At 38.2% G+C, this 27,022-nt stretch overlaps 1 protein-coding gene across 1 annotated transcript in view; it reads right to left on the reverse strand.

The window, feature by feature from the left end:
- Nucleotides 1-27,022, reverse strand: part of LOC124722172 — an 830,020-nt gene that overhangs the window by 404,654 nt on the left and 398,344 nt on the right. Inside the window, exons 32-36 of the mRNA XM_047247373.1 lie at nt 18,576-18,841; nt 12,824-13,021; nt 12,424-12,708; nt 3,355-3,507; nt 3,023-3,229 (exon numbers count right to left, since the gene is read on the reverse strand). Coding sequence (XP_047103329.1) covers nt 3,023-3,229; nt 3,355-3,507; nt 12,424-12,708; nt 12,824-13,021; nt 18,576-18,841 — 1,109 coding nt within the window. The remainder of the gene's footprint in view (nt 1-3,022; nt 3,230-3,354; nt 3,508-12,423; nt 12,709-12,823; nt 13,022-18,575; nt 18,842-27,022) is intronic.

Below are 27,022 nucleotides of genomic sequence, written 5' to 3' on the forward strand. Positions count from 1 at the left end.
TACATAATTCCACCAATAAATGCAAAACCGCTTGGAAAGTAATTAACAGTGCTGCCACAGATACTAAAGAAGACAAAATTAATATCCCACCACAAACACTCAATGAGTTTTTTATTAATTCAGTGAAAGAAACAGGAGCCACAATTATCAAACCAGACATTAGTCCATCAGAGTTACTCTCCCAAAATTGGGGTAGACAGTCACTAAATACAAGCATCCTAACCTTCTCTGAAGTATCGCCTAGATATGTACAAGGGGTCATAAAACAACTGAAATCATCTTTTAGCTTAGATATATATGGCATATCATGCAACCTGCTAAAAAAAGTGTGTGATTGCATTCTGTACCCTTTAACCCATTGCATAAACAAGTGCTTACTTGAGGGATATTTTCCTGATGAGTTAAAACTGTCTAGGATCGCCCCAGTATACAAAAAGGGAGATAAAGACTCTCCATCTAGTTACAGGCCTATTTCAATAGTACCCGCATTCTCCAAGGTAATAGAATGCATCATGTACCAACAATTATCATCTCACTTTGAGAATCTAGGAATAATTAATGCTACACAATACGGGTTTAGGAAGAATCTGTCGACCATTGATGCAATAAACACAGTAATCAGTTACATCCTCAAAGTTTTTGAGAACAAAGGCTTTGCTCAGGTCTCATTCTGTGACCTAAGCAAGGCCTTCGACTGTGTTGAGCACACGCCACTACTAGAGAAACTAGAATTCTACGGCATCAAAGGAAACAGTCTCAGACTATTAAAAGCTTATCTCGAGAACCATAAACAGGTAGTTTGAGTTGGTAAGGAAATGTCAAACATAGAAAATGTTAAATTAGGTGTGCCTCAGGGATCTGTACTGGGGTCCTTCCTCTTTCTGATAATGATCAATGACCTCCCCTCGTTTATTAGATCAACCACTGTATTGTATGCAGATGATACGACTTTTCTTCATAGCAGTAACAGTCTTAATGATCTTAAAACCTGTGCTGAAAATACACTCACTCATGCAGCATATTGGTTCAGAGCAAATGGTTTCCTGCTAAATGAAAATAAAACTCAGCAGATAATCTTCACTCTAAGAGACAAGCCACTATCTGATGACCTTAGTTCTGTTAAATTCCTGGGAGTTTATTTAGATGAAAAGTTATCCTGGAGCCAACATGTAAACTATATTAGTAGTAAGCTATCTAGAGTAATTTATTTATTAAGACAACTCAGAAATTGTGTACCTGAAACATACATCAGATCATCTTATTTTGCATTTTTCCAAAGTATAATATCCTATGGCATTATCTCGTGGGGTAACTGTAGTCATATACATGACATCCTATTATTGCAGAAGAAAGCCATTAGGATAATTACAAATTCTTCACATAAGGCTCACTGCAAACCCTTATTTGCTAAACAAACAATTATGACAGTAATAAACCTCTATATATATACAATGTCTTAATCTAAAAACAAAGATGATGTGACTTACCAAATGAAAGTGCTGGCAGGTCGACAGACACACAAACAAACACAAACGTACACACAAAATTCAAGCTTTCGCAACAACCTGTTGCCTCATCAGGAAAGCGGGAAGGAGAGGGAAAGACGAAAGGATGTGGGTTTTAAGGGAGAGGGTAAGGAGTCATTCCAATCCCGGGAGCGGAAAGACTTACCTTAGGGGGAAAAAAGGACGGGTATACACTCGAACACACACACATATCCATCTACACATATACAGACACAAGCAGACATATGATATGTCTGCTTGTCACACACACACACACACACATATCCATCCACACATATACAGACACAAGCAGACATATCATATGCGAGTGTATACCCGTCCTTTTTTCCCCCTAAGGTAAGTCTTTCCGCTCCTGGGATTGGAATGACTCCTTACCCTCTCCCTTAAAACCCACATCCTTTTGTCTTTCCCTCTCCTTCCCTCTTTCCTGATGAGGCAACAGTTTGCTGCGAAAACTTGAATTTTGTGTGTATGTTTGTGTTTGTTTGTGTGTCTGTCGACCTGCCAGCATTTTCATTTGGTAAGTCACATCATCTTTGTTTTTAAATATATTTTTCCTACATGGAATGTTTCCCTCTATTATAATCAATGTCTTAATCTTTATGAAGAAGAACCTACAAGATGTGAAACGTAGAGAAAATGTACATTGTTACAACACAAGAAGCATCAAACACATATACACGCCTTACCACAGACTATCAAAATCAATAAATAGCTATGATGTCACAGAGCACACACTATTTAATAAGCTGCCACATGCTATACAGGATCTTCCTGAACATACATTCAAAGAAAGATTGCATGAATGGTTTATTGCCCACCTGTTCTATGATATCAATGAATTCTTCAACTGTAAAATGCAGTAATCCAACAGATGACCCACTGTACATTTATTGTAATATAAACTAAAATATTTCAGTAGTCAATACCTTATCACACTGTATTGTAAATTGTAACTTCATTTGACGTTGTCAATTGCTGTAATGGCCTAAAGACAATAAAATCTTTATTATTATTATTATTTCATTGATTGATCTCTATGATCCCATGCAAATCACAATCATAATTGACTATGTCTTTTTTACAGAGTGGGCAAGTCAATGATCTCAGTGAACTCATGATTTCACTGTTCGTCAACCTCTTTCCACAGATGCTCATGCCTCTAGCATGAAAAAGCCATCTAGCTGCACTGGATCTCAGATGCTTGTTCGTGACAGTCTGCCCTTTTCCAAGGTCATGTATGTTGGCTGATTTCCTGTCTCCAACACATTTTGTCACTAGAATGATTTCTCATGCATCTCTGCTCTGCTTAAATACTTTCCTTACTGTGTCACATTCCCACCATGATACCAGATGGAATTCAACCTCACAGTGGGCAGAGGTCATAATGTTTCAGTTCACCTTTGAATATCTTTAAAATTTCTTTTGAATTTCTAGTTGACTAGTTTTACATTTTTAATTTTAAGGTAGACACAAAAATGACTCAATGCTCTTACCTTAAGATTCCCAGTGGCAGCAATTGAAGTGTAATCAGTAGATAAATTAAAATTAGTATGATATAAGCCATTTCCTGTTTGCAGTCCAGCTTTGACATCTACATTCTTGAATCTCTTGAATGGTGTATAAATGTTCATGTGCATATAATGAGTTTCAGGCCTATATATAGTGCTTTCCAAAGCTGTGTAATTCAGTAACATACCTGACTGTGAATAAACACAGATGTGTAATTAACAAATACATTTTAATAAAAATGAGTGTGTATTGTCATGAAATCAAATAACTTTCACTTTGCTCAGTCAAGCATAAGAGAAATTTATTTCATACATACCACTGCCCAGTTTCCATCTGTATCTTTGGATTTGAGGTCAAATAGCAAACCAAAAATTGTCTCAGTTATTTTGTAGTCCAGATCAGACTGTATCTCCTTAAAAGATGTAAATGGAGATGTTATAACCAACTTGTTAGTGATGGTGAAATAGTCCTGTGAAAGTACATATTAACATAAGCTTAATTTAAGTTTGAGATACTATTATGTACTATTTCAGACTAATCTATTCTGATTAACACACAACTAAGTAAAACAACAGTACTACTTTTTGAATAGTATAGTAAAACTAAATTTGCATTACACTTAGTTCACAATTTATGGCAAAAATTAGAGAAACTTGGAGACACTGCATTGCAACATATATTGAATCCTGAGAAAAACTGGTTCATTAACATTAATAAACTAATGTTTGTTAATGTGAATGAAAAAGATAGTAAATTATACTTGGATCATCTATAAAATCTCCAAAGGAAAGAAAATAATCAAGGCCAAGGCAGTACTGATGGAAGTCAGTTTAAATGGAATGGCAATGGAGAGAACATCTGACACATGTGGGAATAAACTGCAGAAAATAAAACTGTGGATAAATACATAGCTACAAAAGAGGAGAGCTGTCTTTCCAAAACAATGTAGGGCAGCAGACATTAAGTAAAACATCACAGATTTGATGGGACACATACTGGTAATTCATGATATTTTAACTCTTTCATGAGAGTATCACTGTTCACAGAATTTAAGGTATTGCCTCAATCACAAAATATTATATTATATATGATAACAAATTCTGATCTTTCAAAATGAACATAGATTAATATAGCCTATTTGAAAAGTAGCACACTCATGAGGACAGAAACTAAAAATCCTCTTCCACCTATCCAGATTTAAATTTTCCATTGCCTCTAATCTGCTTAAGGGGAATGCTAAGTGTTTTTCTACATAAGGGATATTGCTATTTTTCTTCCACATTCTTTCACAACCTGAACTTGTGTTCAATCCCTAATCAATTACTCATCACTGCTGGTTGTTAAACTCCAGTTTCTTTTCCTGTTCTTTTACTGAGAGTCTTTCTCTGTAGCTATTGTTTATAAACTCTATCCTACATGAAATTACACTAGCTACAGCAACTGAAGCAGAAGGACAACACTGGATGTCAGTCTATGAAAATGCAGCATAAAATTACACAGAATTGCTGGCCAGTATCTATATTCAGATGGCAAAAATCTTAATAGTTGCAATAGACACATATAAAAGTACAAGAAACTACCCTAGCTGTTGGAAATATTAGACCCTACTTCGAGGAGGAGAGAGGTCACACAAAGTTAAAATGGAAGGATAAATCACTCGGACCACAGGATGAGACGGACGAACCTATACTTAAGGCAAGGGCAGGTGCTTCAATGACTCAAATGTGATTCATCATTCCATGTCTGATATTTTAAAGCATATGGTAAAATGGGTTACAAGAAAGTAAATCACAGCATAATACACCATGTTATACATGGTATAAACATGAAACTTCCTGGCAGATTAAACCTGTGTGCTGGACCGAGACTCAAACTCGGGACCTTTGCCTTTCGCAGGCAAGTGCTCTACCATCTGAGCTACCCAATCACAACTCACGCCCTGTCCTCACAGCTTTACTTCGGCCAGTACCTTGTCTCCTACCTTCCAAACTTTACAGAAGCTCTCCTGCAAACCCTGCAGAACTAGCACTCCTGAAAGAAAGGATATTGCGGAGACATGGCTTAGCCACAGCCTGATATAAACATACTAAACTATAAAAATGATGTGACAAGCAAAACTATTTCAACTCAGAATTGCCATGTATTACTATCCTATTATCCCACTGTCCTTCCATTTCTGTAATTTTTGCTTCTTCCTATCCTTTGTCTTCCCTGAACACCCACAACTGTGTTATACTATCCTGAGCCATATAAGACAACTTCTAGAACCAGTCATGCCTCTGCGCCATAACAGAAGCTACCTGCATGTGTGTGTGTGTGTGTGTGTGTGTGTGTGTGTGTGTGTGTGTGTGTGTGTGTGTGTGTGTGTGTCGGGAGGGGGGGGGGGGGGGGTTGGGAACATGCACTCGCATTGATGGACACACATGTGTGTCTACATGCACACCATCTGACTGAAAGTGCAAATTAAACTTCAGTGTTACAACATTTTATTTGTGTGCAAAATAAGTACTCAATGCTTCTTCTGTATTTTTTTTTCAGTTCCTAATTCTAATGCTATACTAAGGAAATGCTCCTTCTTGCTTATATATAAGTCTCTGAAGATTAATTGTAGTAAATGTAAGGCAGTAGACAGGCATATCAGAACACATCCCAGGATAAGCATGGGAATGTCATGACAATATAATATGCAATCCAAGTTTTAAAATCCACAGGAAATATGGATTAAGGTTCACAATAAAATGAGCCGCTTGAGTTATTCTCAAGCACAAAATAATAATGATGAAATCAGAAAATTAAGGGAGGCAATCAACTTCCACAATGAGGCTCACAAGAAAGTTATGTTTCTTTTAGACTTAAGCACTATATGAGAAAGAGATTTAAAATAATTGTAACAGATGCAAGAAAATGTAGTTAATAATAATAGCAAATACATAGTTTTTGTGGTGTATGGTAATGGATATGAATAATTTTAATGGTCACCACTGTAAGGTACCTATGAACTGATAAATGTGCAAGTACTGTGGCGCATGCTGAAATATTTAAAAAAATGAAATCTGAAATCTGCTGTAATGCCAACAGTATAGCTACACCACTTGTTTGTCAATGAATCCCATACTGAAAACAGAGTAGAGAAAATTTACAAACAATGCTGATTCATTAGCTATGTGAAGAATGAAATAAGCTACTAACAGGAAATTTATCAACGGGTTCAAATACATATTTTGGGAAGATTTAAAGTCAAATGTTTCCTTTGTTTAGAAATGAAAAATTTATTGAGCTGCATAACTTTCTTCTAGGATGGCAAGTAAGTATTGCTAGACTCATTAAAGTATAACCTACATGTCTGGGCCAGTCTTATACACGCCAAATATTCCATCATCCCCCAAGAAACATCTGAAAAGGAGCAACCACTCATCATCCACTACTAATCTCTACCCTGGACTGAAACAACTAAACCATATCTATTGCTTAGACTTCAACTGTTCATCGTTGTGCCCAGATATGAAGAACATCCTAGCCATAATCCTTCCCACCACTTCATAAGTGGGATTTCACTTCCCACCCAGTGTATGTAATATCCTGGTCCATCCTTGTGCTACACCCACTCCCAGTCCCTTTCCACATGGGTAATGTTCCTGTGGAAGATCCAGGTGCAGCACCTGTCTGATGCACTCATCCAGCACTTCCTATTCTTGTCCCATCACAGACTTATTCTATCCCATCAAGTCCTTCCTGTGAAACCAGTCATGACATATACCAGCTCAGCTGCAATTTCTGCACAGCATTTTATGTGGTCATGACCACCAACCAGCTGTCCACCAGAATGGACATCCACTGTCAAACTGTGGCCAGAAACAGTGTTGATCACCCAGAGGTGGAAAACGCTGCTAAGTACAAATATGCTTCAACTCAGTGGCTACTTCATAACCTGTGCCATGTGGATCATATCCCCAGCACTAGCTATTCTGAACCACACACACTGGTGTTATCCTTGCAGGACATCCTTTGCTCCTATAAGCCTCCTGGCCAAAGTCTCTGCTAACCCACTGAACCCACACTCTCTACTCAACAGTCTCCTATTCCTCTGTCCTGTCATCCACTCGCAATACATGTCTCCACATCATTGTCATCATGTGCCACACAAATCAACTGGCTCTGGTGCTCGTCTACGTGCTGCCTCTCCCTCCTGCACCCCTATCCCGAAAACCTGTGGTCTCCCTCTGAGTTGCCAGCTACTCCCCAGCCCTACCACATTCCCTCTTTCTGCTGCCTCCTTCTCCTGGTTCTTAAATATTGTACTAACATGACACCCAGAATTGATCAAAAAAATTTCTCTGTAATATTCAATACACCAAAGATATGAACTGCTGCACAGTTTTAATGCAATATGAGCAGAAAGTGAAATTTCTTGAGAACCAAATGCACAAATTATCACAATTGTATCAAAGCAGTCTCAAATTATGTTTCAATTGGTGGTTACAACACAATAAAACTTTTGTACTGTTTCACTACAGCTGGTAGAAAGAGAGGAGTATCATTGACTATTTAAGCATCCTGATGGTTGATACTGAAAAAAACCTTCACTACAGCACATTACCTTACAGTATACTAGCAACGTTGCCTCATTTTTGCAAATATTGGATCTAGATGTTCCACATATTTGTCTTCATTTCAGAAAAATTATTTTCATCATAGAATTATTTGCTATTTGATGCCCCCTTTTAAATGCTGCATTAGTGGTACATCTGGATAAACTATTTGGTCCCACTGTTCATGTACTACAATACACAAATGTGTCTGCATATATACGGCATCTGTCAGCTTAAAACTGTGGTGATCATGATTGAATAATGCAGCTGATCTATCTTATTGGTCCCTTGGGAATGGTCTTAATATATCACCTTCTAAATATTCTATGGTTTTCTTTGCACAAAAATGTGAAAGTATTCTGTGAATATGGCAAGCTTTTGACCTTACAAACTGAATCTCAGAACATCAGAAAAGGCATTGAGACTTATTCTGGACAGAGCATATTAATCATATTGTTACAAAAATAGAAAAAGCTTTGAATGTCTTACATGCTGTTAAGTCATGAGTGGCGAGGAACTCAACTGGACATCCTCATCACATTATACTAGGCTGTTCCAGTGCCATCCCTGAAGGACACAATCTCTCCCAGATACCCCTGAGATCCCTTGCAGGCTGGCAAAGCTAATAAAAGCTACCACAGGTGGCTCAATCACATACATTCAGCATGTGCACTAACCATGTGACCAACCCTGTCAGTTTGTGCTCGGCATGTTCAGAACTGTTGTGTTGGATCTGGTGCAGCTGCCTGGCTGCCTATACATCAGCGATTTGCCCACTTGTGCCCATGGGCATTCAAGCTGGAACAGTATATCTTATTCTATGGACTGAAACACTGGACTATAGGAGTCTTCTTTTTGCAAATGCCTCACAAAATGTACTACAAAAACTAAATGGACATACATGGTTCCTAGAATCATTTATATTGTCACCAACTAATGAAATTCTAACAGTGGCCAAAGAAATTCCTGTTGGTATCTGTAGAGAACTATTAAAAAAAATCTGATTGAAAAATCCATAACAATTAGTCATCCTATCATGGATAAAGATCAGTATTTTGCAGAAAGAAGATATGCAGAAGGAAACAAATTGTCACCTCTGTTAGGCTTCTGCTGTCTCAGACTGACGTTTTCTTTGATACAAAAGCACCAAGTGTCATCACTGTTTAGCCAAGATTATAAACAACAGTCTGTCAACCCTATGTCTTTTACCTTTGAGTCAGAACAGGTCACAGTGTAGCATAAATAATATTATAATAAATTACTTTTAAGACAGATAGCACCATTTTCTGCTTATACAGAGGGTGAAAATTAATAGGGACAAATTCGTGACTGGAAAAAGGAGGAAAAAAGGCCCTATGAATTTATGTCCAGAAATGCATCATTGCTACAGTAGATGGTGCTGATAAATGAAAGTTCATCTGACCATATGCTGTGTGTTGCAGGCTGCATGACTGACACAGTGTACAGTAAACAGCAGAATGATTCAGTATTCACGTCAGGAACAAGCTGAGATGGTGTTTGTGTATGACCAAGCAGATGGAAATGGTCAAGAGGTAGCACAGCTATACCAAAACAAGTACTCTCACACACACGAATCACACGCCCATTTCAAGCCCTTTCTGGGTGTGATTATGGATACTTTCAGACAGACCAAAAGAAGCGGCAGACTGTGCATATGCCAGATTTGGAGGAACAGGTTCTACACTTGTGATGCTATTTGAACAGAGGCCAGAATGTGTGAAAGAGTGCAGCAGTCCATGACGAGACATATGAATGAGTGCATCGCATCCCATGGAAGCCACTTTTATTCATCAGTGCCATCTAGCATGGCAGCGATGCATTTCCAGACACATGTTCATATGACCTTTTTTCCTCCATTTCCAGCTGGGAATCCATCCCTGGAGTTTGTCGGTTTTATTAATGTTCAACCTGTATATATGCAGAAAATGTGGCCAGTTATCTTACAAGTAATTTATTACAATATTACTTACTCTGCACTGTTGACCCATTCTGATTGGTAGGTAAAAGATACGAGGTTGATAGACTGTTGTTTATAATATTTATGAACACTGGTGACACTTCGCTCTCCTGTGTCAAAACATCAATTTGAGACAAGCCTTTCACTATCAGTGGTGATGGATCCTCCCTTCTGGGTATCCTCTTTCTGCTGAATACTGAGCTTTATCCTTGACAGGATGTCTTTGACCATCTGTTATGACCTGGATGCAATGCAGCTCCGTATCATGTTCTGGGATGATTTGTTGTTGCTGCATGCACACTGCTCATTTCTGGACACATGTTCATAGTAGGACCTTTTTTCCACCATTTCCAGTCAGGAATCCATCCCTGCAGTTTGTCGGTTGCATTAATGTTTACCTTCTATTTTGACAAATCCAAAACATACAAGGAAGTGGACTGTGAACATTATTGCCTATAAAAAGTTTTTGATGGTGTTGAGCCATAGTCATGCAACATTTTTTAAAAGAGTAAACTGCCATTTAATAGTGTATTAATATATTTATCTTCTGTACTATCTAGAGTTCAGCTTTCATGCCTTTATCAGGTACAATGCTAAAAGTTGTTAGACAATTACTATGTTATATCTGTTAAGGCAGTCCAAAGGGCCTGCTATGGACTGTCTTAATAGATGTGACACAATAATGGACTAAAAACTTTTACCATGATACTTGATAATGGCATAAAAGCCGAAATCTAGATAGTACAGGATATACATATAGTAATACACAGTCAAATGGTGTTTTAAAAATTAAATAATCAATTACATTTGGAGCCAAAAAAGGGAGCAAATCATTAATTCTGACTATAATTTCTTCAGAGCAATTAGAGCATTGGAAGTGGAAATATGATAAAGCTGTATTTATGATGTGGTGGAATTAATAACAAAATTCAGGAAAGAAAATATAGTTGTTCATCTAAAGTGGTTAAAGGGGAACCCAGGTGTTCAGCATAATGAGGTAATAGATGGTCTTTCAAAAGTCACCATCAAAGAAGAGAATCCGCTATTTGTACAGCTTCCATATTAAGACCTTCTTCATGTTTCAAGAAATGAGGCATAACAGCAATGGGAACAACAATGGAAAATATCATGGGAAAAGAGATTTTCAATTGTTTCTGTACAGCACACTAATCCAACAAGAGCATAGTACACCCTGAAGGATCTTCCAAGGAGAACGTGATAGCAATTATTCAAATAATGTTGAAACATATGTTTTCTTGTAGGCCTCTAAAGGAACAGAATGATAGACTCTTCCACAAGTAGAAAACATCCAGAAGATGACACAGATTTTAATCAAATCATTTTAGGATGTCCTAAATATATGCCACACAAAAACAAACTGTGAGAAAAACTTGCAAAAATCAGACTCCCTTGCCAACAAATGTTAAACTCTGATAAGTCAGAGCAGTTGACCACCCAACAGTTGTCAACAACGTGTGGGGTGGGGGGGAGGAATTGAATGCTCTCCTACAAGATCTCCATACCAATCTTGTGGACACCATGGGTGCACATTGCAGGGCATGCACTGCAGTCTGTGGTGATCATACACCATATTAAGAACCATCTCCCACATTTCCAAAAAGCCAGGGGATCATTGTGGTGTCACCACCAGACACCACACTTGCTAGGTGGTAGATTAAATCGGCCGCGGTCCATTTAGTACATGTCGGACCCGCGTGTCGCCACTGTGTAATCGCAGACCTAGCGCCACCACAAGGCAGGTCTCGTGATACGAACAAGCACTCGTCCCAGTTGTACGGACGACCTAGCTAGCGACTAGATGTACGAAGCCTTTCTCTCTCATTAGCCGAGAGACAGAATAGCCTTCAGCTAAGTTAATGGCTACGAACTAGCAAGGCGCCATTAGCCTTACAGTGATTGTAATTAAAGTCTCCTGTGTATAGTCAAGAGTGATGTACCACAATGATTGATTAAAGATTAATCCAGCTACGTACTTTTCTTCATAGCATTAATTACGTAGCCTGTTCCAGACTTGACGCCCGTCGGCGTGTGTGTACGCATGTCTATCCTACCGGCTACTTCAAGTGGCGTAACAGTCTTGTTACGTCACAACAATCATCATAAATTGCAGTGACTTCACTTTTATTATTGCCTTTGGATAAACATGTCACATCTGTTTGTCTCATTGTGTGTTTCTTTCAGTTACTTTCTGCACTATATTCGAGTAGTTCTTTCTATGTATGGTCCAAGTTTCAATGAGCTATGTTGCATGGCAGTGACACGTTGTGTACAAGTTACTTTTGTTAATTTCGCAGATCAGTGTATTTACAAAATAACTAAAATAGTATCTATATGATATCTAAAATTCTTGTGCAGAAAAAAATTTGTTCATGTAGTATCATAACCATCTTACTTGGATTGTCCTGTATTAGTAGTACACTCCTTGTACAACATGTAATCTACATGAGCAATTAAAAAATAAAATGCAATATGTTACAAGCTTAAATTTAGAATTTTTTCATTAATTCTTAGAGTGAACATGACCCTTTAAATGTCATGACTTGCTCCACATCATTACAATTTATGGTATAAAATGATCCGCAGACCATGAAACTGCCTAACTAATTAACTATTCATTAAAAATGCAAATATGTGCTCCATTTTTCTACAAATTCAGATTTTAAAATTTACAGTTGCAGTTCTGATACATTATTGTACATGATCTAGATAATATGCAATGGTAAGTCATTTTTCTACATTCAGCTTTAAAACGAAATACATAAATTTAAGTGCAATTCTGTGATTGCTCCATACTCACAATGAAGTCAAAGTCATCATAAAATTCTGCTGTTCCATTAGGCAAAACCAAGTAGCCATGCACTGCATACAGAGTGTCTTTCTCATCAATTTCCAAAAATCCTTTAATTGTTGGGTAGATCACGGCATCCAGTTCAACAAGACCTTCCCAGCTAAGTGCCTCTTCATATAGAGTATCATCATAATAGTCATCCTCTTCTGCTTCCAGAAAATTCAGTTTCTTGTTTGCTATTTGCAGATCAACTGGTGGACGTGGCTTATTAAGTCCTTTCACTTTCACTCCAATCTATAACATGCAATAGCTATGTTTCAAGTTGTCTGAGGTAACAAAGTATTTATATTGGTTCTCAAAGTGATTAAAAACTTCATTATATTGTAAAATTATATATTATTATACATACCTTCTTTCCGGCTAGTAGGAGGCTCATGTCAAAATCAAGTCCATTTCCATATAAAATCTTGGCAGTAAAGCCAGTCTCTTCAAACCTCTCTACTGGTGTGTAAATTTTATATGAATACTCAAAATTTGTAATATTCATATAATACCAAATTCCAGAAAATCCTAGGATTAGTTTGTTCCAGCCAATTTTGAAATTTGCCTGTAATAAATGAGAAGTATTGACAAACTTAATATTCTTTAAAATTACTTAAGCAATATGTAGCACTGTATTTCAAAACTAAAATAAATAAAAAATAAATAGAAGCATGTAGAGTAATGGTAAAATGATGAATGCTTGAACAATGAAAGTCCACCTGAATGAGCATAATAAAAGGAATGTTAGCAAGTACAGGGATAACCACAGTGCTACATAGTGCTTAGCAAAGATGTTAAATGTGTAATTCAGGGCAGGATAGTACACTACTGCAAGGAAGACTGTTCCAGATGGGTTGGCCTCATATTTGGGCTGGCCAATGCCCTTGGGTGACACAGGGAAGCAGAGCTCCCACAGTCAGCAAAGAGTGTACTGATACTGGTTATTAAGGGAATTGCTAGTAAGAATTGATTTAAGAACTGCTTGAAGATTCTCAGGCACAGTGTCAGATCCTAGAGTCTAAAATGCATAATATTTACATGAAGCACCTGCTTGTCATCTCTACCTGTGACTGTGGCTAGCTGTTGTGTCTTGTCAGTATATACACTGGTTCACTAGAAAAGTATAGGTACCAAGAGGACTATATCATCGTCACAGGGAACATTGACATCAATACCCCTGTGGGGGAGGCTAGTGGCAGATGCTGCATGCATGGCATTGCAAAGTTCAGGCACAAATTTTGGACCCCTGTGACTGGGTGTGGGAAAGATGTTGGTGCTGGCTTAGCTGAATTAGTTTGTCAGCAGCTGATGATTTCTTTGTTCCACCAATACTGGTTCCCATGCTTTTCTGAACTGAAAATATGTGTCTCTGGTCACTAAGTTGGAAGCTATAAATATTTCAACTTCTTCTTTAATGACAAAAGTGAAGTATGTGGAGGCTAACAAGATCTTGGTCTCTCCATAATTCATGCTGTGTCCTGTATCAAGATTGTTTTCACCAATAGATTTTTGGCTGACTTAGTCTCATGTTTCATCTGGTTCATTGTATCTGCTTTCAACAGAGTGACACATTGGCTAGATGTGTCACTGCATTAAATACAGATATGATGAAGATAGACATCTGCCTCCACAAACTGAGACTCCATCATTAAAGAAGTAATCAAAGTCATACAGCTAACAACTTAATTAACAGAGGCAAAGCTTTTCAACTCAGCAAATAATGCGAACTATCACTGGTAGCACTAAGGAATCATCAGTCACAGACAAATAAATTCAGTGCAATTATACTGATGGGTAGTCAAATCTGGGACAGTGTAAGTAACAACAAATAAAAGTCTCTTGCCGCTGTTTCACTTATGAGACAATTCCTCCTTTTTTTATTGTAAGTGGCGGTAGCAGGCACAAAGGCAAGCCATGCCACGAGTGGCGACAGGTCGTAAACACCCATTATCAGAATGCGACAAACAATGCATGACACAGTACAATAATGCACTTTCAGCTTAGAGTGATGTGAACACCTATAACAAAGAGAACGGCACTTATCAGATCAAAGCAAAATAAGCAATCGATTCAAATCAGACGAAGCATCTGAAAAAGGAAGGGTACCCGTCTAAATATGGACAGAGTGCCTGAAACATAGCAATGGCTACTTGGTAAAGCCTGAATGTTAAGATTACGATTCAAACCAAACTACTTTAGCTGTACCTTCATCCATTCGACCTAAATTGTGTCTCATGTTACAATTGACCAACTTTGTTTTGATTTGGAGGTGCGGTCTAAAACTTTTCTCTCCTATTGAATTTCGAGTCTCAAATTTCAGGTGCGGCATAGAGTCAGGAAATTTTGTTTCCAATGATTTTGAGCCTCATTTTTCAGGTGCAGCTTAGATTTGAGTGCAGCTTAGATTCGAGTAAATATGGTAAATGTTTTGACAAGTAGATATGAAGTGAGGAAAACGAGACCAGTGGTGGAAGAATATAGAGAGGAAAAGAGGGAATAAGTTATGTAGGGTGAAGAAAAGGCATTATGAAAGGAGGGAGAAAGAGTGATTGGATGAAATGAGGGACAATAATGAGATATAGAAATTTTATGAAAGGTGTACAGAACTGATGAGAGGATTCCAACTGAATGCAGTCTTCTATAAGGATGAAGATGGAAATGTATTTGCAGATAAAAGCAAAGCTTTGTTAAGATTGCAAGAGTATTTTACTGAATTACTGAATCTAAAAGGCAGATTTAACAGACAGGAAGCCTTAAATGAGGAAGAGGAGTAACTGGATTTGGAACTGGAGTAAGAATTAGAAACACAGGAGCAGGAAGTAGAACCACCAGACATAGAGGAAGTGAAGAATACAATTAAAAAGCAGCAGGACAACAAGGCACAGATGCCAAATCATTAAAATGTAGGGGGGAAAAAGATGGAAATAGCTGTTAATGAATTAATAAACCAGTTATGGATAAATGAGGAAAAACATAAGGATTGGACGCTGATAACCACGCAGTTGAGCGCCCCACAAACCCCCAGCCTAAGGATTGGAGCATGGGAGTAATCTGCCCATCACCTAAGAAAGGCAATAAGTCAGGAGTGCAGCAGTTACCACAGGAATATTGTCTTGGATATATTGTATTAGTTCGTTAGTAAGATTTTAACCTCTCAACTAGAATACTGTGTGGAAAGGATACTGAAAAAATATCAGGCTGTATTTAGGAGAAATAGATCTACAATGGACCAGATATTGTTTACTGGGGCAACTGCTCGAGAAAGCAACTTCATATGTTGTACATTGGTTTTAAACAAGTGTGTGACAGTCTAGAGAAGAATAAGATTCCCCTGATTATTAATGATTTTAGAATTCCAATAAAATTTGAGAGCCTGATGAAAATGACAATGAAAGTAACAGTTATCAATGTCAGAACAGGCAAGAGTTGTCAGAAGGATTCCATTTAGGGAGAGGGCTGCACTTCTCGTTAACTTAGGAGTAAAAAAGGTAATACATCAAATGCCAAAGAAACCAGGGGTAACAATATTTAACCTCAAGTCCAGCTGGTGGCATATGCAAATGATGTAGCATTAACTGCAAGAAATGTCACAACTTTGCAGGATAATTACACTGCATAAGAAGTAGTGGTGCGGAGGTTAACACTGTATGTGAATACAAGCAAAACAAAGTATATGATGATAGGAGATCCTGGTAGGGATATAAAAGAGATTTCAATAAAATTAAATGGGAAAGAGTATGAAAGAGTGCAAGTGTATAAATATCTAACAAAAGATGATAAGACAGGAGTAGAAATTTAAGAAAGGACAGTAAGTGGAAAATTCCTTGTAGAATCTATTCAAATCTGGAAATGTTAGTAGGAATACAAAAATCAAAATATGTTTGTCTATTTTAAGATCTTTAGTAATAAAAACTTTGATGTTCGCTGATGACATTGTAATTCTGTCAGAGACAGCAAAGGACTTGGAAGAGCAGTGGAATGGAATGGACAGTGTCTTGAAAGGAGGATATAAGATGAACATCAACAAAAGCAAAACGAGGATAATGCAATGTAGTCGAATTAAGTCGGGTGATGCTGAGGGAATTAGATTAGGAAATGAGACACTTAAAGTAGTAAAGGAGTTTTGCTATTTGGGGAGCAAAATAACTGATGATGGTCGAAGTAGAGAGGATATAAAATGTAGACTGGCAATGGCAAGGAAAGCGTTTCTGAAGAAGAGAAATTTGTTAACATCAAGTATAGATTTAAGTGTCAGGAAGTTGTTTCTGAAAGTATTTGTATGGAGTGTAGCCATGTATGGATGTGAAACATGGACGATAAATAGTTTGGACAAGAAGAGAATAGAAGCTTTCGAAATGTGGTGCTACAGAAGAATGCTGAAGATTAGATGGATAGATCACATAACTAATGAGGAGGTATTGAATAGAATTGGGGAGAAGAGGAGTTTGTGGCACAACTTGACGAGAAGAAGGGACCGGTTGGTAGGACATGTTCTGAGGCATCAAGGGGTCACAAATTTAGCATTGGAGGGCAGTGTGGAGGGTAAAAATCGTAGAGGGAGACCAAGAGATGAATACACTAAGCAGATTCAGAAGGATGTAGGTTGCAGTAGGTACTGGGAGATGAAGAAACTTTCACAGGATAGGGTAGCATGGAGAGCTGCATCAAACCAGTCTCAGAACTGAAGACCACAACAACAACAGTAATGTATGGATCAGAAGGCTGGGTGATGACTACAAAAGAAGAAGGCTGGATACTGAGATTTGATAGGAAGGTTTCAAAAAATATATTTGTGACAGTGAGAGAGGAAGAAAGCTGCAGAATAGGGACAAATGCAGAGCTATAGACACTTCTTGAACAGATGAAAATTGTAGCAAAAATCAAGCATGGAAGAATAAGATGGGCTGGTCAAGTATAGAAAATGCAGTAAAAATCAAGCATGAAAGAATAAAATAGACTGTTCAAGTACAGAGAATGCCAGAAACTTGGCGTGTTAAGAAATTTTTTACAAGAAACCTCAAGTGGAAAAGGAGAAGAGGAAACCTCAGGAAAATGTGGTTTGGAGAAATGGAAGAGGATCTAAAAGCAATGAGAATTAGGAACTGGAGAAGGAAAGCAACAGATAGAGATGAATGGAGATAGGTGAAAAAGGTGGCCTAGGTACTACAAGGACTGCAGCACCTACCATTAAGTAAGTAAGTGCACAAATCACTGAGCCACGACAACTAGCCACAGTCACACCTGATGAAGGTGAGCAGCAACCTTGTGGAAATATTGTGCTGTGTAGACTATACAATCAGATTCTGAGCCCAAGAACCTTTCAGACTATATACATTTTATATGTTTTCTGAAGCACCATATTTATTTTTACTGACAAGTGTCAAATGAAATGCTTTCACACACTGAGCTGCTGAATGTGCAGAGTCTTCATCAATAGTGGACAATGTAGATGGTATCTCCTTGGATTTTTATTAGTTTCATGACAAAAAAATAGTTGTTGACACAAACATGTATGCAAATATAAATGTGATTTGGCCTCACTGATGTGCATCTTGGGAAACACTATAAATCTGTGTTGCACTATCACCATAACAAGTTCATTGTGGTGTATTAGATCCCCTTCAGCAGAGCAGAATTTATAAGAAAGTTATGTCTAGTTTTATTTCCAAAGGTACAAGTGATGCAAGTGGAAATAAAATACTATATAATTTAATATTTTATGCAACACTGGTCCTGAAAGCTTGTGTCTAAACTCTCATGGGGTTTCAAAATGTTTTGATGATAAATTGTGAGAATTCTTTCTACATATCTAAGCCATTTACATGTTCTTTGTATCAGCAAAAAAGTCATTTATTACAATACATTTATGACAGAGTCACTCCTTTAATTTCCATAAACTGAGTGATTTACACCTGAAAAGCAAAGAACACATCTGAGAGCATTGTTTCTGTTAAATCATTGCACCATCCAAAAATTAAAATTTTAATTTACACCTCTTGCATTATTAACAATTCCATTTTGCATACATTAGTAATCTAGTGAAAATTGTATTGTGATCAGTATAAGTATTTCCCTATTATGAATTTTGAATAATGAACACCAAATTATTTGTAAATTACCGTGTTAGGCTTTAATTTTGCCATTATTACTGCTTCTCTTAGAAATTCCATTGGAGATAAAACTTGGAACACAATATCAAAATTTTTGGAGTTGAGAATATAGAATTGCACTTCTACTCCCAAACCACCAACTGGACTCTTCACAAGAGCAACCAAGTGTCGTTCTTCCTCAGAATACCCAAAACGACCAACTATCGTGCTATAGTTTGGTATTGGAGTAGTGATATTGAAATAGAGGAAACTATTTGTGAGCTTCTCAAAGTGACCTGTGTGTGAAAGAAAAGTTCATATATTACATATTGTAGTACTATATTGATAAGTACACAAATATAGACAATGGAGAAAAAACAGTAAAAGAAACAAAATTACTTTAACATTTTTGTATCTGTATTAAACAGTGTGGAGGATATTCATGGATATTGTTTTTTACTGAAACTTTCAGTGTGATAAATGAATGTATTTATGTATCTCAACACTTTGATCTCTACGGTAATGAAAGAAAGACAGAAAGGAAGGAAGAATACGAGATGCTTTCTGACTAACTATACTTTTTTAATTTAACTACCCTACATCACACAAAAAACATGGTTTTACATATGTTTCACAGGTTTATATTTTAGAAGACCTAGGTTTCAGGCTAGAAGCCCATTCCCAGTGTTACTGTGTCAAAGATGTTATTTGTGTGCTCTGGTGTATTACAAATAAAAAAATCTACAACATACAAAGAAATTAAGTGGTAATTTGAAATACATCAGAGCTTATGCAACAAAGAAATTATATGATGATATGAAATATTGATGGTAGAATATCTGATGGATTACAGATTAAATATTAATTTAGGTTAACTGATTATTCTATTGCTTCATGATAGAACACCATAATAACAAATAAAAATCACTATATTGCTTATGTTCTATAGGATCTTGTGATTTGTGCTAGAATTTCCCATCTCTTCCAGAGATGTCATAGCAGCCACACCTAAGGATCCACCACAGTGATAAGCTAGCAATTCATTCAATCTGGATTGCGGCAAGTACTTCCTTATGCAGACTCCACAGAACTTCACTTTTGAAAATGCTGTCATGCACTTAATCTTTTCTAAGATGCCCTATTATTGCATCTGCAAGACAGCCAGTGTCAAGTAGTGATTACAGAGATTCTGTGCTCCCACATATTGCAACTCATGCATCAGTTCCACTGGGGCATTTCCAGAATGAATGGTCTTGCCTGGTGGTATGTGTTCTGGCCATGTGTAGATGAGGATATTGTGAGAGTAGCTCAAAAATGTCAAGCATTCCAGTAGCAGCAATAAATACTGTCCCAAACTTTCCAGCCATGGCCTATGCCTGCTCACCCATGCAAGAGCATGCTAATTTTACATGAAAGTTCCATGGGGCCACTTGGCTGATTCTAATATACAATCTTCTCATTTCCAATATGTAATAAAATGCATCAAAGCATTATGGAAAATACTGCCAAGATCTTGCAACTACATTTTGTACTCAGGACCCCCCACTAACTCTTGTCTGAGGTTATGGTCCACCATTTGCTCTTTTGAATGTTCAGCAGTTTTGCACTCACAATGGAATTAACAATTTTACCACTACTACCATTTCACCCTGTGTCTAATGCCATTATATAATGTTTGTGATAATGTTTAAGATGCAGACTGAAAAAATCTTGACATCCACATCTATCAGTCTTGCACTGATGTCCTATTTGTCCTCATATCAGGCAACACCATTCTAAGATTGAATACCTATGAAACTTTTGCATGGATGCACTCATCACTTATTGCTAGAATTGATTCAGCCCCAATCAGCACAAGTTTGAAGAAGAAGCAGGTGCAACTTGTACAGTCAGAATCCTCATTTCGAAGTACATGTTCAGACACATATTTGGCTGTATATGTGACTCCATCTCCACCCAGCGAGGCCACCATCTGGTCCTGGTACCCAAACCGAGAAGCATCCATTGCAAGTGCTGGACTCACACTTGTTGGGCCAACTCTACCTCTGGATATGCCACACTAGTGAGGGCAGCTTGCCTCATCCACTCCAAAGACTGATGAAAGCAATCTTATTATCCAGTAGTAAGATAACACTCATGCCAGTGGATGCCTGGCATTCCGAGTTTTCCAGCCATCATACATCACCCCAATGTATCTGGACCCAGATGACACATAAGAGGAAGGCCAATATGTGCCAGATCTGATTTCAGACCCACAGTCCACTCAGGAACCAGCAGGAAGCTGCAAGTCCAACCCACTGCCCACTTTGACATCTCTGGGGCCAGACTTAAGAGTGCCCCCTCTACCACCACCAGCATCAGGAGCTGCACCACAGCCTTCGCAGCAGGCTGTTCTAAACTCACCTTATCTTGCCCCACATTGGCAAGGATGGTTCAATGGCAAATGAATTTTGTATTCCCACTGGATATACAGGAGAGATCAGCCAGGATTTAATTAAACTATTATGCAGTTTCTTGTAATCCCACTTGTGATATGGATGGATCAGTTGACACTATTAGGCATATGCACAGTGAGGTCGCTTGGCATGTCATTGATTGATACATCCACCAGTACCAAGTCACATGGGTGAACAACAGTGGCAGATTTAAGAGCTACTGCAGATTGTCATTGTCTCACTTATCTCAGCTTGCTGATGTGTACTAAATGCTCTCTGATTGACAACCTTGTGAAACTTGGCTATTTCCTGGACAATGATTTGGATTCTGTTATTCCTGACTGTCAACATTGATCTTGCATACAGACATTTTTATTTTCCTTATGTGGAGAAGTCTCCATTCTTCATTCAACTGCATATTGTGTGTGACATGGGTGAATTAAGTGTGTTTGTGTGGAGACTTACTCTGTGGTTCATATCAGAGAGCTTCCCAGGCTGAAAAAGATACAATGCTCTGCAACACTAATGTTTGAGTTATTCAGTAAATCTCCAGAATTTTAACTGGAATTTGAGAGGCTACTGCAGGGTTTATTATTTCCTTTGCCTGCTTTCTTTCTTTTCTTTTTCTGCAGTATGCAGGAGTATGCAGGGTGGGTTGACAACCATTGTTTAGAGCTTTTGTTTTGGCAATGCAGTGTTTTTAATGAACATCAGTTGTGGATATATGGACAGATGCCAGATATATATCATAAAGTGAAATGCAGCATGTTTATGCAGAAATGGATGCTCTGAAGGAGCTGGATCAGAGGAGTCTGTGAACATATATTTACCCTGAACTTTAAACAGATTGTTGCTTCTTGTTTGGATATCTATACTTTGCTTTCATACTGATTTTATGTTTCATGTGAAAAAAATGAAACAGGTACAGCATAAAAAAGGGACAGAATGTTATCATGGCCTTAACAACAGAGAGACAACAATGTGTTTAGCTCTATATAATTTTCTTCTTTTTTTTTTTTGGGGGGGGGGGGGTGGTAATGTATTTCCCCACAGTAAGGCTGTAGCTATTTTTCTATCAATGTATTCCTGGATACTTGTCTTTACACATTTCACTTCCTTACATTTTCTATTTGCTCCACAAGAAGGATGGGAAGCTTGAGATTATCCAAACCATTTCCTCCTTCCATCTGCATTACTGGTGCACTTCATTTTTGGTAATTTGTATTTCAGTTAAGTGGAACTGTTAAATACTAGTATACATTAGTTTAAGAGGCAAAGGTGTTATAAGTATGGCAAATGTTTGGAAGTTATGCTAAATGTTCTCATTATATACTTTGACTTCATTTATCAGAATTGCTTTACTCTGCAATGGAGTTAATGTTAATAAAATATCTATTCAGAAAAAATAAAAACTTTAAAAATATTAAATACAGTGAACAGGAAATATATCTTGTAGATTCTTCTATTTAGCTCTTATAATTATACATTCACATCACAGTACATTCACTTCTCAAATGTATCTGTTGCTAATAACAAAAACTTGTTTCTCATGAAATGTGATTTATCAACCACAAAATACAAATAATAATAATAATAATTTCTATGCAGATTTTGCCTCCTTGTCCAGGGTTCAGAGTACAGTTCAGTATTCTGGTTTAATATCTTCAACAAGCTCTCATCATACATATGGCAGTATATTGGCAATCATTCTACATTTTAGTGAAAATTAGAAACATATTATTAGCCACAGATTACACAAATTATCCAAGTACATAGACTGCAGGATCAAACAATTTTGTAAGCTGTATGACAATGCTCACTGGGACCAGAATTCAGTTATTACGGGATATAGGGGACTGTTATTCTCAATAAATATCAGAGTAGGCATGTTATAGTCTTCGGCCTGCAGACTCGTTTGACGATGGTTTCTGTCAACCTATCACTTCTTTTAATTAAGCTGCAACATAAATCTCTTCCCCACCCAATTCAGTTCAGTACCCTTTCATTAGTTACCTTATCTTCCCACTAACCTTCATCACTCTTATATGGCACCACGTTTCAAGAGTTTCTATTTTCTTCTAGCTTGTACTGTTTATCATTCATGCTTCACTTCCATATAAAGCTACACTCCTGACTAACACTTTCAAAAAAGAGTCAAAATTATACTAGGTGTTAACAAATTTCTCTTTTTCACAAAATATTTTCATCCTATCACCAGTCTGTGTTTTAGATCCTCATTATCAGTTATTTTGCTATCCAACTAGCAAAACTCATCTATTACCACTTGAAGGATCTCATTCTCTCAGAATTGCCTAATTTACTTGGGCAACAATCTATTACCTTTCTTAAATTTTTGTTGATTTTCACAATGTAGCCTCCTTTCAGGCTGCAATAAGTCCTTCATCATCCCTAACATAGTTACAATGTCACTGTTAAATCTTAGAGGTATTATTTCCTCTTCTTGAGTTTTAATTCATATTCCTAATGCCCTCATTGGTTCCTTAATTTCTTGTACTATGTACGGGGTAGATAACATTTGTCATAGGCTACATACTTTTTTCACTCCCATCTTTACTTCTGCTTCTCTTTCATGTCCATTGATTCTTACAACTTGAAGTAATGTGTGCAGACTTCAAAGCCACACACATTAGCAGTGTGTTATCATCTGTGAGAATGAGCCATAAAAGAGCAATACTGTGAACTTCTGATAGAGCCTGCCACAGGTGAGTGCCTATTTCAATCTTGCTGTGATATGCTCATGCTCAGTTTTGTGTTATTATGTTTCACATTCATTTGCCTTATCTTATTGTGTTCAGTGTATGTTATGGTGTTTGTCATACGTCCCACATTCTAATAAAGTTGTAGTAATATTCTTAGTTGTGTTCTGTGTCCAAGTTACAACACAAGTGATGACGAATGTGGGACTGTTCTTCACATGGTTTAAGCCTCTGGTTAGTAATTCATAGTGTCTACAATGTCTGACAGTGCTACTGATGAGCTTTTACACCAGCTGGTTGATCAGCATGGGGTTCCTGTTTTGACACTACAGCATCTCAGTCAGCAGCAGGAGGTGTTTGCCACAGCTCAACACACTCAAACCCAAGTTTTGCAAACACTTGTCTCTGTTTTGGCCAATTTGGATCTGTTTCAATTTAGATTGCCTACCATGTCACCTCTTGCATTTTCTGTTGTTTACCCCCCACCATTTCCAGCTTACAATGAGTCTGTTGAAGAATCGGAAGCCTACAAAAAATGGTTGTGGCAGCATTTTCATGCATCTGAATTGACTGATGTTACCTTATGCCCTGCTTTATTTTGGTCTTGGTTATAGCCTCAATGTATTAACTCCTTTGCCAACTGGCCAACCTGTAGGATCTGTCTTCACTCTGTTTTGATAACATGTGTGCCTTTCCGTGAAATACTACCATAAATGGATGCACATCATTGTTACTCGAGTTGACTTCTATTGGCGTTGCATGAAACCAGAACATTCCTATAAAACTTGGGCAGCTGAGCTTCATGGTTGAGGCCATCATTGTCACTTTGTCACTGATGTGCATACGACCAAATGGTTTGTGATGCAATCATTCGCTTGGCCCCGATTTTGAGGTTCATGAGTGGGTCCTTCAATGTGAAAACCCCTCCCCCTCAAACGTTCTGGCTATTGCAATATCATTTGAGGTTTTGGGGGCTCTGGGTACTCAAACTGAATTGTGGTGTGAGGTGAGGTTGCAGAAGTTCAACCCACTTCCCCCTGCCATTTTTCCGACAGTTCACAGGGGAATGATATGGTGGCAGTGGTCCGTGTGAAAGCAAAACATCATGCAAAATGCAAGCCCATCTCACTGTGCCAGCCATGGCTGCAGTAGAAGTTCAGTAAACCTGGTAAGGAACAACAACGCAAGAGCTCCAGGCTTCCCTCTAGTCTGCCACATTTTGTCACGCACGATAGGCTGGATTGTCCTAAGCACTGGGCTATTTGCCACCAGTGCCACAAAATAGGACATGCTGCTCCTGTTTGCAACAACAAATTCTAACTACCTACTGCAGACACTGACATGGATGTCAATTGGGTACCAGCAATCTCTGTTGCACCCAATATACTTTTTATTGATGTCAAGGTTTATCAGAAGGTCTTCCACATGCAAGTCGACACTGGTGTTTCCATTTCATTACTCAACTTGCAAACATACATGAACTTGGATTCTCCCCACTTAGTGCCAGTGTCATGTACATTAGTCACCTACAATAAACAAAGCATTCTGATATTAGGTAGTCTCTTGGCCCCAGTCACACATGCATCTCTGTTTGTCAGCTGACTTTTCTGGGGGCGAACAATGCACCCACCAAAAACTTGTTGGTTTGGATGACTCTGACCTTTTTGGGTTTACCATTTCCAGTTAAGTTAATCACATCTCTGATCGAGTGCCTTATATGCAACTTCACTTTTTATACTCTGAGTTTTCTGCCCTGTTTCCTGCAGGCTTGGGTTCTGCCAATAATATCAAAGCCCACATCACCATGAAACCTTCGGCCATACCCCGTTTCTTTCATGCTCGTATGGTGTCAATGGTACTCCATGACCAAGTCAAGATGGAGCTCAAACACCTCATGGCCTCAAGGGTAATCCAACAAATTCTGTCCAATGATTGGGCTATCCCATTAGTCATTGTAAAGAGCCATCAGGATAGTTATGCCTTTGTAGCAATTTCAAAGTTTCTGTCAATGCATAGTCTATCATTGACATGTATCCCTTGGTGTGCCCGAACGAACTTTTTGCTAAGCTTGCAGGAGATCAGTATTTTTTGAAGATCAACCTCTACAATGCATATTTGCAACTTCCCCATTGATACTGCCTCTCTATGGCTCTCAGTTGTTGACACACCTTTTGGCTTGTATCCATACTTGTGGCTACCATTTAGTGTGGCCAGCACCCCAGCAACTTTTCAATGGTTTCTTGAAAACCTCAAGGGGTCTGTGCCTGGCTGTGTCAACACCCCTGATGATATTGTGGTGTCCAGTTCTTCCACTGCTGAACATCTCAATGACTTATATACACTCTTTTCAGTGTCACAGACAGCCAGGTTAAAACACAATTTGGAAAAGTGCAACTTCTTGCAGCCTTCTATTGTTTTCTTGGGTTCAAGGTCTCTAGCGCTAGTATCAAACCCCTTCATCAGAATGTCTCTGCCATTGTGTCTCTTCTGCATCCTACATCAGTGAAGGAACTCTAGGTTTTTCTAGGTAAGATTGCTTAATATCATCAGTTCTTGCCACATCCATTACATGACTTACTGTGTAAGGGGACATGTTTCCATTGGTTGCATGCATTTGAAATGGCATTTTCCAAACTGAAGTCTATGTTACAATCTGCATCTCATCTCATAACCTACCAACCGGAAGAACATTTAGTGTTAGCAACAGACACATCCCAGCAGGGGCTGTGGGTGGTGTTAGCTCATAAATATTCTGACGGCTCCAAGCAGGCTACTGCATATGCATTGAGGATGCTAAATGCAGCTCAGACTAGGTATTCACAGAGAGACAGAAAGAATCCCTCACCATCGTTTATCAGTTGGTGTAGGCTAGTACTACCGATTTGATTTTACAGACTGTGATAAATTGCACAGAACATGGCTGGCTTGAGACCCCTCCATTGTGGGCATCTGACCCCCTCCGTAACTACTATGTGTGTCAGCATAATTTCTCTGTCATTGATGGTATCCTATTCCTTGATATGGACCATTCAGGTCATCACGTAGTGGTTCCCTCAGCTCTCCATTCAGATATCATGCAATTGCTGCACTCTGATCACTGGAGGGTCTCACACAACAAGTGTTAGCCTGCTGTCATGTTTCTTGGCCTGGTTTGGATGGTGATATCACTCATTTGGTTACGGCATGTTCTCAATGCACATAGCAGCAAGCTGCTCCACGGTTGCAGCCTTCACAGGCCTGGGATCATCTCCACATTGATTCCACCAGCCCTTTCCTTAATGCATACTGGATAATAGTGCTCTCAGTTCCCATATGTTGTTTTTTG

Source organism: Schistocerca piceifrons, chromosome X (genome assembly GCF_021461385.2).
Source record: "Schistocerca piceifrons isolate TAMUIC-IGC-003096 chromosome X, iqSchPice1.1, whole genome shotgun sequence".
Taxonomy (NCBI): domain Eukaryota; kingdom Metazoa; phylum Arthropoda; class Insecta; order Orthoptera; family Acrididae; genus Schistocerca; species Schistocerca piceifrons.